The following is a 17144-nucleotide window of genomic DNA, read 5'->3' on the forward strand; positions in this document are numbered from 1 at the left end:
GTTCTGTGTCTTGTACTAGTTTTGAAATTTTCTGCAGATGTTGATTAATAGATTTTTCACTGTATTCCATCCTTATATTGGCTATGGCCATTAAAATACCAGCCTGGTTTGACCTACGTCTCTCTAGCTGTGTTTCAACATCTTTGCCAAGAACGACTGCTATTAGAGCTTTTGTGTCCTTCAGTCTCTGTAGATGTTCGGTCCATATTCTAGCAAAGTCAGCAAGAAAACGAAAGCACCTCCCAATCTTTTTTTGCATTCTGCAAGTAGCATTGTGCCATGTTATTATTTTATAGTGAATATTATCTAAAGGGTTTTCTTCTTCTTCATTAACTGATATTTCCCATAATTGCTTCAGTGGTTGTTCTTTCTCGCCAGAGCCGTTACTTGTTGTCATACGCTCCATCTGAGATATTTCAGAGTAAATTGTATCGAAGCTATCTATGAACAACCGTAGTGCTCCACTCGATTTTTCCTTTGCTATTGAATATGTTTTTATCAGCAATTCCAAAACAAAATCGCACTGATTGCTTTGCAGCTGATCTGGCCAGTCCTCAGTTGTGTCGTCAAGAAAATAATCCCACATGAACTTACTTCCTTCCTCATTGCAAAGAAAATTAAGAAACAATTTTTGTTTTAGTTTTTGTATGTAGCTTTGACTTATTTGATCACTGCAGGGTTGTAGACTATCTTTATCCTCTACTGGCGCAATTTTAGGAACAGCATCTTTAAGGTATTCCGCCTCTTGCGCCTTCACTGAGATCCAAGCTTCAAGCTTAGATGCTAAACTAAGTTTCATTTTTATAAGTTTCGATAGTTGATACAGCACTACGTGACGCGAGAAATTGGCATATTCTCGAATATTATTCAAAAATTGGGCGTTCATATTCAGTATGTCTTGCTCAAACATGTCCTTAGGGAAATTGTTAATCACTCTCCGCATTGTTTCGTAATGATGCTTTATTAATTTTTCTGCTTTCACAGAATATTTTTTTTCACACGAGTAACAGTCTTCGAAGAAAGTTTCAACACAAATACCAGCGTCATATCTAACTTCTTTGCATTTTATCCATATTTCGATAAAATCTTGCTTTTCTATCAGCGATTGATCAGAAATTTCTATACGACTGAATTTTGTCTGTACAGTTTCTTCTATCAAATGGAGTTTCTGGACTAACCACTCCACTTTGCCTCGTATTTCAGTTTCTCTTTGAGCATCCAGATCGTTTTTCTCCGATATATAGTCTTGAATCAGACCAGTTTTTCGCATATCTGTACTCTTATTCATAGTTTTCTCTTTTTGCTTACACACGATTTTGTCTTTAACATCTAACGAAGTAACGTTAATCATTGTACACTTTATAACTTGATCTAAATAAATTAAAGGTGGCACAGATTGATGGTGTGACTGTAAAAGCAGCTAAACAAAGGAAATACGTATTTACAACTCCGTGTTTTATTTCATAGGTATTTATAACCTCCCTTCCTGTACTGCATTTAATATCATAAAGGAAAGTATATTTTCTTCATAATTTGTGTTTCAGTTGCTAACTATTCGGTAAGACTGTATTGCTTGTGCTGTTTTTTTAATTATTACTATAATATAATTTTGTATGTAATGTAAAAGAATCGAGCACAAAAAATTTTATGTTGTGTTTTACATGTATTTTTTGCATGTGTATTTCGGATAAATAGTTGCAATGAAATGCACTACGTCGCCGTACTTCATGCCTACCGCCACAGATTTGTGTTTGAGGTTGGCAGCGCCGTTAGCCTTGCGCACTTGCTGATAAGCAAACACAACACAGTAGTAGCCGGTATAAGATTGACAGCTTAGTGAGTAAGTCACTCAGTTGTAGTTTTTATCGAGTGAGTGGAGGTAGCCCTAAACAATATGTTGCGCTCATTTGTGAGGGCTGGCGTTAGCCAGATTCAGAAATCGTGCATGGCAACAGCAGCAGCCATTCCAGCACCAAATACAAACCCTGAAGTTCTCTACACTGGAGTACGTGAAATTTTGTTTTCTTAGGAACATACATACTACTTTCGTAATCTTAATGACCCTAGCAAGATGTTATTCATTGATTATCAAGTGTAATAATAACAGGTGTATTTTGTTGGTACGTGCCGCTTTTTTGTGTGTGTGGTGGTTTGTATTACTGACGTATCAATACTTTTAACGTATTAGTTTGTTTTCAAGGAACTGTACGTTTCGAATCCTCATGTGCAAGTTCGAATAAGTAAAAATGTAGTCAACAGTAGTGTACGATGTTGTGTAAGTCTTAATTGAAATGCATGAGATAATTTCAGCAGAAGCTTCTCTGCAGTATAAAATTCTTTCATCTGTTTGTATAATTTCATTGTTTCAGTCATGTAAATGAGTAAAATGACACTTTGGTTTAATATTTTAGAACTTGAAAAATATTAGCAATGTAATGTGTGAATGTTGTAGAACTTTTGCCATTGACTTTCACACTTAAGAAAGTTCCTGAAGAAGACACAATGCCTTTATCATATACGGAAGGGCTCTGCCGAAGATGAGTCGTCATAGGTAACATGCCTTTAAGACTTTCTGGATTCTTTCAAGCCATACACTTTTTTTTTCCTTTTTTTAAAAAAAAGAATGGCTGTGGTATTAGGCTAAATCCTGTATGGAGACACCATCTCACTTCTTTCACTACTTGCTTTTACTTCTTCAGGGGGCTACAAATGTTCAGATTTGCAGTTACAATCTTATCAGACTAATCAACATTGCAAGTATACAGGAGATCAGTTCTTTGGGGAGATTCAGCCAGCAAAAGATGGTTAGTTAGATAAGCTGGCGGAGAGCTTTCAGGTTGAAAAGTATGTGCTCAGTGAGTCAATACAACAGGCCTTAAGATGCTGTATGTACTTCAGTGAATGATGGCAAGAGGAATGTTCTGCCAACTAGTCCACCACCGTCATGCGTTTCATTAAAACCTCTGTGCTTTATGTGAGATCACGATTAGATTAACTTTCATTGCAGTTGATACATTGTGAGAAGATCCTCCAGGATGTAGAACATGTCAGAAAAACAATAATACATGATAAATATTTGCAACTAAAACAAATCAGCTAATGTACCTTCCACAGGTCCCATGTGGATTTCACAACACTCATTTACTAAAATTGCATTAATGCACTGATTTTAAAATTAATTTTTTTAAAAATATATAAGGCAATAAACATATAATAGGACTACTACAGTACTTATTTGCAATGAACACATTATTGTACGAAATGGTGCAGAAGTTTGATTGCACTTGTGGCACACACTCACTCGCACACAAAAATCAGTTGGTGCACCAATAAATCCTTTAGGCTTCTCTTAAACTGAATTTCATTGGTTGTTAAGCTTTTTATGGCTGCTGGCAGGTTATTGAAAATGTGTGTTCTTGAATAATGCACACATTTTTGTTCAAGAGTAAGTGACTTCAAATTCTTGTGGAGATTATTCTTATTTCTAGTAGTGAGCTGCTGGTCTGAAAAAGTGATATATTTTTAAAGACAAATTTCATTAAAGAATAAATGTATTGGGAAGTAGCAGTTAGTATCCCTAGTTCCCTAGACAGGCCTCTGCAGGATGTTCTTGAGCTTACACCACATATAACTCTTATTGGACATTTTTGTGCTTGGAAAACTTCAGCTTGGCTTGAGTTACCCCAAAAAATAATCCCATATGACATTATGGATGAAAGTAAGCATAGTATACCAGCTTTTTCATATTTATGTCCCCATGTCTGACAGAATTTGCATTGCAAATAGAGATTTGTTTTGATGCTTCAGCAGTTCTGTGGTGTGCTCCTCCCAGTTGAATTTTTTGTCAAGCTGTAATCCCAACAATTTAACACTGTCCACTTCTTTATTTGCTTGTCATCATAATGTTAAAAGTTCTGAACTGCATGTAGTGTGTTTTTTCAAAGTTAAGTGACAAAGAATTGGCTAGGAACCAGTGATTAATGTCCACAAATATTTTATTAGCCGATCTCTGTAAGGCTACACTTGATTTGCTATTTATTGCAATGTTTGTATCACTGGCAAACAAAATAAACTTGGCATTTGGTAATGTTACTGATGAAAGGTCATTGGTATACAGAAGAAAAAGTAAGGGTCCTAAGATGGTACCTTGTGGGGCCTGACATGTAATTAGTTTCCAGTTGGATGATTCCTGATAGCTTAATACACGTCTCTTTCCTAGTAACCTTTTTGCTTCCTGCCAGAGATATAAGACTTGAACCATTTTGCAGCATTTCCTGTTACACCATAATATCCTAATTTACTTAAAAGGATATTGTGATTTACACAGTCAAATGCCTTTGACAGATCACAAAATATACCAGTTGCCTGAAACTTTTTCTCTAATGAATTAAGTAGGTTTTCCCTGTAAGTGTAGATAGCCTTCTCAATATCGGAACCCGTTACAAATCCGAACTGCGACTATGACAGTATGTTATTTGTGATAAGATGGTTATAAAGATGATTGTACATTATCTTTTCTAAAATTTTTGAGAATGCTGGCAAAAGTGAAATTGGATGGAAATTTGATGCTATTTCTTTATCTCTCTTATTAAATAGTAGCTTAACTTCAGCATATTTCAACCATTCAGGAAATGTTCCACGGATAAACGACTGGTTCCACAGATAGCTTACTTAACTCAGAATCACATTCTTCTTTAATTAACTTTGTTGATATTTCATCATACCCACTAGATGTTCCTGATTTTAAAGATTTTATGATGGACATTACTTCTCTGGGGGTAGTAAGGATCAAAATCATATTATGGAAGTTACTTGAAATGTCTGGTCTGAAGTATCCCGTGGCAGCATCTACAGAGCCTGACAAACCCATATTTCCAGTAAAAGTTATAAAATGTTTGTTAAAATGTTCTGCAACATTATACACATGTCACCAATGTATCATTTACTCTTAATGCTATTTGCATCTCTTCATGTCTGCTTCTACTGGTCTTCTCCTTCACTATATCCCATATTGTCTTTATTTTGTTACCTGATATGACTGTCTTTCCTTGTAATATGTCAATATTACAGTCTTTAATATTTTGCATTATTTCTTGTAATGTGCAATAGCATCAACATCAGAACTGCTTTGGATTGACGGATACAGGTTTCTTTCTGTTTTACAAGATATCTTTATTCCTTGAGTAATCCATGGCTTCTTTTTAGACTTTGCTGTAACCTTGGTTAGTTTTGGGGGAAAACTGTGTTCCAATCAGGTAAGCACTTTATTAGCAAAAGTGTTATATTTTTCGTTCATGCCATGAACACTGAAAACATCATTCCAGTGCATGTCTCTGAGGAGTTTCCTAAGATAAATAATTTTTGGATTATTGATTATCCTCTTGAATTCAGATTTAACAGATTTTATATCCTGTTCAGTATTAACATTTAACTGAAGGAACTGCATGTCATGGTTAGAGAGGCCATTGACTATTGGTTTTGTAATATAATTTTGTTCATTGGACTTTTGATGTTATCAGTGGCTGTTTGTGAGCAATTGGCTGCCCTTGTGGGGAACTTTACAGTGGGAATTAAATTGAGTGATAGTGTTACTAAATTAACTCAGATATCTCATTGGGAGAGTCTTTAAGGAAATCTACATTGAAGTCACCGGCAACCACTAATTCTTTGTTTTTGGTTGTTAAATGGGCCAGTACAGCTTAAAGGTGGTTTATGAACAGATTTGTTACCTGCAGGTGCTCGGGCCCTCGAATATTTTGATGAAATAAAGATAGCTGACATTTCACATCAATTGAGTTAAAATTGGGTAAAGTTGAAAATTCTTAACCAACAGCTGTTTATGCTGATGTAATAAGCTAGAATAATGTTTTTTGGTTCCTTTCTCAAACTGAAGGTTTTTCTCAATCCTAGCCTCTCTTAAAACTTTGTTTCCTTCTGTCCTCCCTACCGTAAAAAAAAAAGGGTATTTTTCTGAACCCTATAACCACTGGTATTGTATCGCTTGTGACAGTGCCTTCCCCCTTTAACTTATGTGCTATTTTCGCAGCCAGTGTACCCTTTCCTGTTGAGGTGAAGGCATGCCTAGTATAATCGCACCTATTGAGAGAATCGACAGGAACAAAACCAATGTGTGACCCCGCACCCGATATAAACAGCCTTTCCAACTCCAAATTAACTCTCCTGACAGAAGAGCTCAAATGAGGTTGGTCATGGCACCCAAGAACAGATACAAACTCAACACTAGTATGCTTCGGTGCTGATGCAATCTTTGCAAGATCCCAATCTATACTGTACCCAGGATCTCTGTCAGTACTATTACCTGTCCCACTCACTGTAACCATGGTGTCTGCCTTAGTGAATCTTTACAAAGTGATCCTAAATCATCAGTCACGTGCTCGAGACCAGCACTAGTTTTAAAAAGATTGGTGACCTGGTATTCTGTTCCTAGTTCATCCTGCAAAAATTGGCCAACACCTCTTCCATGGGAACTACCTAACAACAACACTTTCTTTCTCTTTACTAATTTCCCTACATTCTTACTTTACGATTTGCTACTGAAAGTTTGTTGTTCCCTGTCTACACCTGCAACTGCTTGAGGTTCACCAGCTTCTAACTGAAGCAGCAGGTCAAATCTGTTTCCCACATTCACCATGAAGCTGTCAGACAGAGTTCTAGGCCTATCCGTCCTGTTGCCTGTTGCCACTTCCCACCTCCCTTTACCCTTCTCCCTCCTGTCAAGATCTCCTCTGACCTTATCTAACTCAGCCTGAAGGGTGGCAATTTTCCCCTCCAGTTCTAGTTTCTTCCTATCTCTACTGCTTACCCTACAATTTTCCCCTCCTGTTCTAGTATCTTCCTATATCTACTACATATCCTACAAAACGACTGATGAGTCGGGTTAACGGAAAAGTCTGATTCCACCCGTCAGCTTTGACCAATGACATCACCAATATGGTGGAAACATCCATTCATAACTACTACCATGTCGCGACTATGACATCATTACGTAAACATGACAACAAATGCAAAAATAGATCAAAAAACCATCAAATACATATTCGTCCAAAAATATAATGAAACTAATGGGACAACGGGGGAAATTGGGGGTTTTTGGGTGAGGACAAACTAAAAATAAACACACGCCACTAAACCAAACAACAAAAGCGATAAAATAAAATGATCACAACCTTCCCAAAAATCAACTGAAAACAATATCCACAGGAATCGAACACTTCCCTTGACCTACATAGGTCAATAGAAGATACAGATACCAAATCATGAAACCCAAACCTAAAACCGCGTCCACAATCATCGCTACCTCAAAAAGCACAACAGACCAACAAAATTGGAATCGAACACTTCCCTTGACATGTTACCCTTACATCATCTCCACATGTAACCGTCCTTCGTCTGAGACGCCGGAACTTTAGTAAGCCTCATTTCTTCATGACACACTGAACACTTCACGACTTCAGCCAACAGGCCGAATAGCTGAAGAAATTTTATTAGAGACAACGCACTGTCCCCCATCATTGCCGACAACCGGAAACTGTTGACGTTGTGAGTCATATCCATACCTACACCAAAGAGAAAGCAGTTTACCAAAATTTACTCACGACGAACAGAAAAAACTAAAATAACGTCGACATAACAAAATCAAAATCATTAAATCACTGAAAAATATTCCGCTGAAAGCACAATCACCACCAATACCACACATGTGCAATGCTACCATGCAAATGAACCCCATACGCCACATAACACACTACCCATAAACACTCCACCAGAGAGAACTACCGACCACAACAATATGCAACACATAAAACATGCCACACATGCAAACTAAACTGAAAACATCACCTAACACACAACACATACACACACCACCAGAGAGCACCATCTATCACATCAAAACACCACCTACAAACACTCCACTCTCACAAACTAAATTCCGCGCTGTCTAGACATCACACACAACAGCCGCCTTAAGTCACGGGTCAAAGCCTACGGGTGGAATCGGACACTTTGGTTGACCCGATGAGTCACAGTTACTTCCCCTACCCCCACGCCACTACAGTCACCCACTTGGAAAAAACTGCAGTACCTGTCACACCAAAGCCCCGACCTAACAATTCTACGGCAGGTTAATCACTTTTCATTCATGATAAATGTGATAGTTTATTATGAGTAAGTCAGTTAAACTACAAACACAAAAATATGATTCCACAAATTTGGACTGTATGCAACTGTATGAAAACAAAAACAATGGTGTAAAGTTTCTGAAACAACAACTTGAACTTTACACTAGTTGCTGGAAATGTGAGTTAAATAATGAAGAGCTACGCTACAGTTAAATTGCTGGACAGAGCAAAGAACGATTAAACAAAATTCTGTAGATTTACTGTGCCAAAACGTAAACAGAAAATATGACTATAACCCGACTGTATGATCTTTTCATGTTTTCTGCTATATTACATAAATAAAAATGATACCTTTAATGGTACGCTTAAAAAGCATACTAAAAGACCTATTTACCACATTATCAGTACTAAATCAAATGTTATTATAATCTAAAACGACTTATCTTTACGGCAGCAGCAAAACCCACGCTAGTCGCCTGGCTGCAGTGCTGCCAAAAGCAAATGTGCTGCTTTGTGGAATTTTTCGAAAGAAACTCACCTCCCAAATCAAGAGGATGTAGCTTATGGCTTGTGTGAGGTGTCAGAGTAAGCAAAATAGTACCATTTCCTTTTGCATATGAAACTGCCTTTCATGTTGGAAAAGTGCTGTAGAACTGGTGAAAATAACTCACATTTCATCGAAACTCAGATTATGATTCCATTCCTAGAGCCAGATGGGACATTGTTCAACATGTTAATCTTGAAAGCTCATGTTAGGAAACTGCAATGTGTGCATAGCATTCAAAATTGCAAAGACTGTCGCAAGTGAAGCTGTTTCACCAGATATAGCTTGTCCTACTGCTGGGCAGTCAGTGTGAGACAATACTTCCGGTGGTTTGATCACAGTGGTAGCTGCTTCCTCTTCCACATTGTGCATGTCTTGCAAGTCAAGCTTTTATTTTTCTTTAAGGAAAACCACATTTACCTGTAGCCATTGATAATATTTATGTTCTTATATACATTGTGAAAGTCTCTTTTATTTAGTGGATGACCTGAGCTGCTCCATTCCTTCTGTGTTTTGCCTTCCCAATTATTTAGTATAGGTTTTCCATTCCCCTTACCAAATTCATGTGCCAGAATTCTTGCAGTTTTTGTGCTTAAGCCATAATTCATTTTGCGTACAGAAAATATAACATCAGAAACTGTTTTTCTACCACTTTTTGTGAACATTTTTAATTGTCGTTTGATGGCCTAAAATTGATTTTGCCAATTCCTGGAAGAAAAGCCTTTTCTGTGTGCCTTTTAAGGGTTAATTTAGGAATACCCATGCTTGTTTCTAATTTATGCAAAAAAAAAAAAAAAAAACTGTTTCATGGCTATGTTGACTATCTTTTAGCAGTGAAGTAGATAACCTAAGTGACTGATGATTCTGTCATATTCTTAGCATTATGAACTACATCATTTCACAGTATGCCTAGTTGTTACGCTTGATAACACTTCTATTGGAATATAACAGTGAGCATAATCGTAGCTATAAGCTCTGTTTTTAGTGGGGTTAGTTGAACCACTGGTGGGGTACTGCTAAAATACGTGGTTAGCTTAACCCCATACGAGCTAGGGAAATACATTTTGCATCAGCATAACCTAAACCAAAAGAACATCTGAAAATGAGGTACATAAAGAAACTTTCAAAATAATATTGTTAATGGAACCGTCACAAACATAATTGATATTCAATGATTAAAGATTAAATTTAAAAAAATTAAAAAAAAAACAAAAAAAAAAAAACGGTACTTCAAATGTTAACTTGGAAATGGTTAATATCATGGCAGTTGCCTATTTTATTTGACAAAACATCAGATGTGGTGGGTTATGAACTTAAGACAACTAAAGACTACAATTTTTCTAGTTAGGTCAGTCCGTACCGAGTGGTCCAGCACTGGGTGCTTGACCATCTGAGAAAAATTTTATATTTGCTGGGTGAATTTCCCAATGTTTAGTAGCCACAAATTTTTTTAAAATTATTGTCTATTATTTTGAAATGGTGGCCATATTTGTTCGAGACTGCATGCGTTGTTTCATATTTTCAAGCATCTACATTTTTACAATTATTCAGTAGTGGATTGTCCTAAGCCTTTCAGATAAAATGCATTTAGTTCAACACACTATGTGCTACAAATTAACATCATTATCACTTAACTGAATGTACTCTTCGAAATATTTTTAATAGTTCAAAGTTATCAGCCACAAATTTAAAAAAAAACCCAATTGTTGAATAATAGTTTTCCAAAGAAGTCTTAATTTCTAAGCTTTAATAATTTTTCTGGTATTAAACTGTATAGTATAATTACTTTTTGTAGAGTATCAATGGTGAACAGCTTGTTGTTGTTGTTGTTGTTGTGGTCTGCAGTCCTCAGACTGGTTTGATGCAGCTCTCCGTGCTACTCTATCCTGTGCAAGCTCCTTCATCTTCCAGTACCTACTGCAGCCTACATCCTTCTGAATGTGCTTAGTGTATCCATCTCTTGGTCCCTTCTTCTAGTCAACTTACGCCACAAACTTCTCTTCTCCCCAATCCTATTCAATACCTCCTCGTTAGTTACATGATGTACCCATCTAATCTTCAACATTCTTCTGTAGCACCACATTTCGAAAGCTTCTATTCTCCTCCTGTCCGAACTATTTATCGTCCATGTTTCACTTCCATACATGGCTACACTCCATACAAATACTTTCAGAAACGACTTCCTGATACTTAAATCTATATTCGATGTTAACAAATTTCTCTCCTTTAGAAACGCTTTCCTTGCCATTGCCAGTCTACATTTTATATCCTCTCTACTTCGACCATCATCAGTTATTTTGCTCCCCAAATAGCAAAACTCCTTTACTACTTTAAGTGTCTCATTTCCTAATCTAATTCCCTCAGCATCACCCGACTTAATTCGACTACATTCCATTATCCTCATTTTGCTTTTGTTGATGTTCATCCTACATCCTCCTTTCAAGACACTGTCCATTCCGTTCAACTGCTCTTCCAAGTCCTTTGCCGTCTCTGACAGAATTACAATGTCATCGGCGAACCTCAAAGTTTTTACTTATTCTCCCTGGATTTTAATACCTACTCCAAATTTTTCTTTTGTTTCCTTTACTGCTTGCTCAATATACAGATTGAATAACATCGGGGAGGGCTACAACCCTGTCTCACTCCCTTCCCAACCACTGCTTCCCTTTCATGTCCCTCGACTCTTATAACTGCCATCTGGTTTCTGTACAAATTGTAAATAGCCTTTCGCTCCCTGTACTTTACCCCTGCCACCTTCAGAATTTGAGAGAGAGTATTCCAGTCAACATTTTCAAAAGCTTTCTCTAAGTCTACAAATGCTAGAAACGTAGATTTGCCTTTCCTTAATCTTTCTTCTAAGGTAAGTCGTAGGGTCAGTATTGCCTCATGTGTTCCAACATTTCTACGGAATCCAAACTGATCTTCCCTGAGGTCGGCTTCTACAAGTTTTTCCATTCATCTGTAAAGAATTCACGATAGTATTTTGCAGCTGTGACTTATTAAACTCATAGTTCGGTAATTTTCACTTACAGCTTACACTGAAAAAATACACATTTTAAAAAATGGATTTTTAAAATTTTTCTACACTCCTGGAAATTGAAATAAGAACACCTTGAATTCATTGTCCCAGGAAGGGGAAACTTTATTGACACATTCCTGGGGTCAGATACATCACATGATCACACTGACAGAACCACAGGCACATAGACACGGGCAACAGAGCATGCACGATGTCGACACTAGTACAGTGTATATCCACTTTTCACAGCAATGCAGGCTGCTATTCTCCCATGGAGACGATCGTAGAGATGCTGGATGTAGTCCTGTGGAACGGCTTGCCATGCCATTTCCACCTGGCGCCTCAGTTGGACCAGCATTCGTGCTGGACGTGCAGACCGCGTGAGACGACACTTCATCCAGTCCCAAACATGCTCAATGGGGGACAGATCCGGAGATCTTGCTGGCCAGGGTAGTTGACTTACACCTTCTAGAGCACGTTGGGTGGCACGGGATGCATGCGGACATGCATTGTCCTGTTGGAACAGCAAGTTCCCTTGCCGGTCTAGGAATAGTAGAACGATGGGTTCGATGACGGTTTGGATGTACCGTGCACTATTCAGTGTCCCCTCGACGATCACCAGTGGTGTACGGCCAGTGTAGGAGATCGCTCCCCACACCATGATGCCGGGTGTTGGCCCTGTGTGCCTCGGTCATATGCAGTCCTGATTGTGGCGCTCACCTGCACGGCGCCAAACACGCATACGACCATCATTGGCACCAAGGCAGAAGCGACTCTCATCGCTGAAGACGACACGTCTCCATTCGTCCCTCCATTCACGCCTGTCGCGACACCACTGGAGGCGGGCTGCACGATGTTGGGGCGTGAGCGGAAGACGGCCTAACGGTGTGCGGGACCGTAGCCCAGCTTCATGGAGACGGTTGTGAATGGTCCTCGCCGATACCCCAGGAGCAACAGTGTCCCTAATTTGCTGGGAAGTGGCGGTGCGGTCCCCTATGGCACTGCGTAGGATCCTACGGTCTTGGCGTGCATCCGTGCGTCGCTGCGGTCCGGTCCCAGGTCGACGGGTACGTGCACCTTCCGCCGACCACTGGCGACAACATCGATGTACTGTGGAGACCTCATGCCCCACGTGTTGAGCAATTCGGCGGTACGTCCACCCGGCCTCCCGCATGCCCACTATACGCCCTCGCTCAAAGTCCGTCAACTGCACGTACGGTTCACGTCCATGCTGTCGCGGCATGCTACCAGTGTTAAAGACTGCGATGGAGCTCCGTATGCCACGGCAAACTGGCTGACACTGACGGCGGCGGTGCACAAATGCTGCGCAGCTAGCGCCATTCGACGGCCAACACCGCGGTTCCTGGTGTGTCCGCTGTGCCGTGCGTATGATCATTGCTTGTACAGCCCTCTCGCAGTGTCCGGAGCAAGTATGGTGGGTCTGACACACCGGTGTCAATGTGTTCTTTTTTCCATTTCCAGGAGTGTATTTTGTGGCCTGCAACATCTTTGTTGGGGGACCAAATAAAAATCTGAAAATTTCACAGTTAATAGACCTTTATGATATCAAACTTCAGTATAAATTTCAACTTCGAGATTCAGTTAGAAGTTATGGAAAAAAGATTACAAACATGAATCAAAAATGTTTTTTAACATCTGCAATATCTAGTAGGCTAGTCAAATAAAGTACACCAATTGCATAATGTAGCACACCACATTACACTAGCTAATGATTATTTGTCGAAACAGTGCTGTGGTAATTGTTTCAGCAGGCTAACAATAGCATCTGCAAGCCTGTACAAGTCTGATTGTTGTATTCCCCCTTTCACTAACAGTTGTCTATTCACACTTATTTAGCTAGAAGTTCTTAAAGTATGCAGTTGAAAAATGGTGTCTGTGTTCTGTTGGTGTTGTTATTAATGAAGCATGTCATAAAGTGTGTATGGAGTGTATCCTAAAGACATTACTTTAATCAAAGATTACAGTGAAGAAGGAAAAAGTGTTGTTTTACGTAAGAGTCGGCCCAGATGTCAGATCAACATGCAAGTACCATGAAATGAAATACTTAAAAAAATTTCATCACCTTTTCGGTCAGTCTTGCATGGACCCTTTTGAGGAACGTAAGAAACCTATAACAAAAGGCCTGCGAGAAATAACATTAGATCATTATTCTAAAAATAAAAGTCCCCTTGTCAATCTCGTAACAGGAAAATCATTGTGTCCAACATGTTATTCTAAGATATTTGTAATTCGCAAGTGATAGTGAAACAGATACAGAATTTTGTGACTTATCAGCAACCATCAAAAAAGTAGATACAGATTGTGAAATCCTAGACACAGTAAAATTAGAAAACTAAGTCAAGATAAAAAACAAAGTGCCTTGAATACAAAAATTGAGAAAGTGGCAGCTACAGTCAAAAAGGATTTGGAAGTTTCATTTTAAAATACAACTTGTACTAAAACAGACGGAAGTTCTAAAACTTCACCAACTGAATATGATGATTAGATAGAAAAACTAAAAACTAAATGCAGTGCTTCAAACAAAGAGGATAAAATTATCAGTTTACTTCCTAATTTTTGGAGTTGAGCATTATTCATGAATTTAATGCGTCAGTGTCTCGTCATGTTAACAACGCTATTAGTAAAAGAACAGGGAATTTTTACAGCATTACAAAAGAAAAGTGCATCTAATTTGGTAGATGAAAAAACAATCAATAAAGTTATTAAGTATTATCACGATGACAATAAGAGCCGTTTGGTGTCTAGCAAAAAATACTGTGTCTGTGAAAGATAATGGTTCGAAGATTCAGAGACAAAAAAGGTTATTATCTGGAACCCATAATGTTTGTGTTTGTTTGTTTGTATCGTCAGAACGTAAAGTTGTTGATAGATGGGTCCAATCGTAGAGTTGACTATAAAGACCTTTTGGAAATTACGGTATGCAATATTGACAGTTACGATTGTATGATCAAGGAAAAATGTGAAGATTGTCTAGGCAAATAAGCCTTACTTGACATGTCTGAAGAATCCGAAGAAGACGATTTGATCCCTGACAATATAAAATACAAGTAGTGGGCGACACCAAGACAGAACTGAAATGTTGACAGTCATAAAATCATGAGAAGAGTTATTGAATTGTTGGTGGCTAACCGTGAAAATCTGAAAATGCATCATTTTATTGCAAAAGCTCAAAGTAAATTTTTGAAAGACAAAAAGGAAACCTTGGCAGCTGATGAATGCTTAGTTTTTGCTGACTTTTGTGAAAATTATTCCTTTGTAGTTAAAGATGAAGTACAAGGGCACTACTGGGTAAACAAACAGGCCACAGTTCATCCATTTGTATTCTATTATAAAGATGAAGATAAACTAATGAACCACAGCTTTGTGTCATAAGTGACTATCTTCAACACAACACTGCAGCAGTGCACATTTCTCAACTAAAATTAACAAACTACATTAAACAGCAGCACCCTTCCATAAAGAAAACCTGATTTACTTTTCAGATTAGGCAGAAAGTCTATATATAAACATCTCCTTTCATAAAGAAAATTTTGGGTTTGAGAGTAGAATGGCACTTTTTGCTTCATGCCATGGGAAGAATGCTTGTGATGGTGTTAGGGGTACAACAAAGTGAGCTGTCACAAAAGCAAGTCTGCTGTGGACAGATGACAGATCATATCATAACACCTAAAGAAATGTTTGAATTCTGTAAAATAAAAAAAACCATATCAAAGAAATTACCTATGTTTTTGTACAATGTGAGTAGATAAAAGAAGTCTAGGACAGTGTCTTGAGGTACAACACTTGTCAGAAGATTAAAGGCACTTGATCTTTTCATTGTTTTGTACCCCATTCACACAACTTACTGAAGTGTAAGATCACATCAACTTCATCTTTATTCAAAATAAAGACATAGTGGCTTGTGTTTACACTGAACAGTGGCAGATTGGCGAAGTTGATAATATTGACTGTCAAAACCAAGATGTACATGTTGTATTTTATCACCCTCCAGGACCAAGGACAATTTTTTTAAAAAAATTGAGAAGGATCAAGTTCGGATGCCACTTAAAAATGTACTAAGGAAGCTGTCTTCCATAGAATTTACAACTGTGACTGGGTGAACTTATAATCTAAGACCCAAACTGAGTGAACAAATTTCTCAAATGTTCAATGATCAATGTACTAGAAACAAGTAACAAGAGAACAATATAATGGAATTAGTAGGCTTATTTTCAATAAAACAGTAAGTAATCATAGGTATGATTAAATTATATACTGTAACTGATAAATTTTATTCCATAAGCCTAGATATTGCAGATGTTAAAAAACGTATTTTTGACTAGTGTTTGTAATTTTTTTCCATAACTTCCAATTGAATCTCAAAGTTGAAATTTATACTGCAGTTTGAAATCGGGAACGCCTATTAACTGTGAAACTTTCAGATTTTTATCTGATCCCCCCAACAAAGATATTGCAGGCCACAATGTGGAAAAATTTAAAAAAATCAATTTTTTAAAATAGTGTATTTTTTAAGTGTAAGCTGCTCACCATTGACACTCCATAAAAAGTAATTATACTATACAGTGTAGTCGTAGAAAAAATATTAAAGCTGGGAAATTAATCTTTCTTTGGAAAACTACTGTTCAAAATAGTTTTTTTTATTTGTGGCGGATAACTTTGAACTATTTAAAATATATTGAAGAATACATTCAGCTAAGTGATAATGATGTTAATTTGTAGCCCAGAGTGTGGTGAACTAAATGTATTTTATCTTAAAGGCATAGGACAATCCACTGCTGAATAATTGTAAAAGATGTAGATGCTTGCAAATACAAAAGAACACATGCAGCCTGGAACAAATATGGCCGCCATTTCAGAATAATAAACAATAAATTTCTTTAAGAATATTTTTGTGACTACTAAACACTGGGGAATTCACTCAGCAAATATAAAATTTTCTGAGGTGTTCAAGCAACCAATCATTTTTTTTTTTCTTAGACCACTTGGTATGGATTGACGCAGTTGCCCATGTTTAATAATGGTTCAGGTAACTTCAGTGGGCAGTTAACCTCACTTTATCCTATATCTAATATACACAAGTATGTTTTCTGAGGACAGAACAGATGGAGTCCTTTCTGAAAGACCCATTTTGGAATCTGCCTGAGATGATTGTAAGTGTCATAAGAACTGCAGTGCCTCATTTGTTGGCCCATATTGTGCAATGTTAGTTTCGTTATATGCAATTTACAATTTACATGAATAACGCCCCCCCCCCCCCCCCCCCCCCACACACACACACTCATACACACACTCACACTCACACTCTGCACTACCCCACACTACAGGCACCTGGTTGTGACTCGAAGTTCAGATACCTGCTTGTTTCCATGTCCACCCATCATTCTGTCTGGAACACTGAGTCAGCATCACCCCTGATGAG

At 37.9% G+C, this 17144-nt stretch overlaps 1 protein-coding gene across 1 annotated transcript in view; it reads left to right on the plus strand.

Moving 5' to 3' along the window:
* The first annotated feature begins 1795 nt into the window (after positions 1-1795).
* Positions 1796-17144, plus strand: part of LOC124622524 (aldehyde dehydrogenase, mitochondrial) — a 90753-nt gene continuing 75404 nt past the window's right edge. The window contains exon 1 of the mRNA XM_047148256.1: positions 1796-2005. Within this exon, the coding sequence (XP_047004212.1) occupies positions 1895-2005 (111 nt within the window). The 5' untranslated portion in view covers positions 1796-1894. The remainder of the gene's footprint in view (positions 2006-17144) is intronic.

This window comes from Schistocerca americana, chromosome 7 (genome assembly GCF_021461395.2).
Source record: "Schistocerca americana isolate TAMUIC-IGC-003095 chromosome 7, iqSchAmer2.1, whole genome shotgun sequence".
NCBI classification, from domain to species: domain Eukaryota; kingdom Metazoa; phylum Arthropoda; class Insecta; order Orthoptera; family Acrididae; genus Schistocerca; species Schistocerca americana.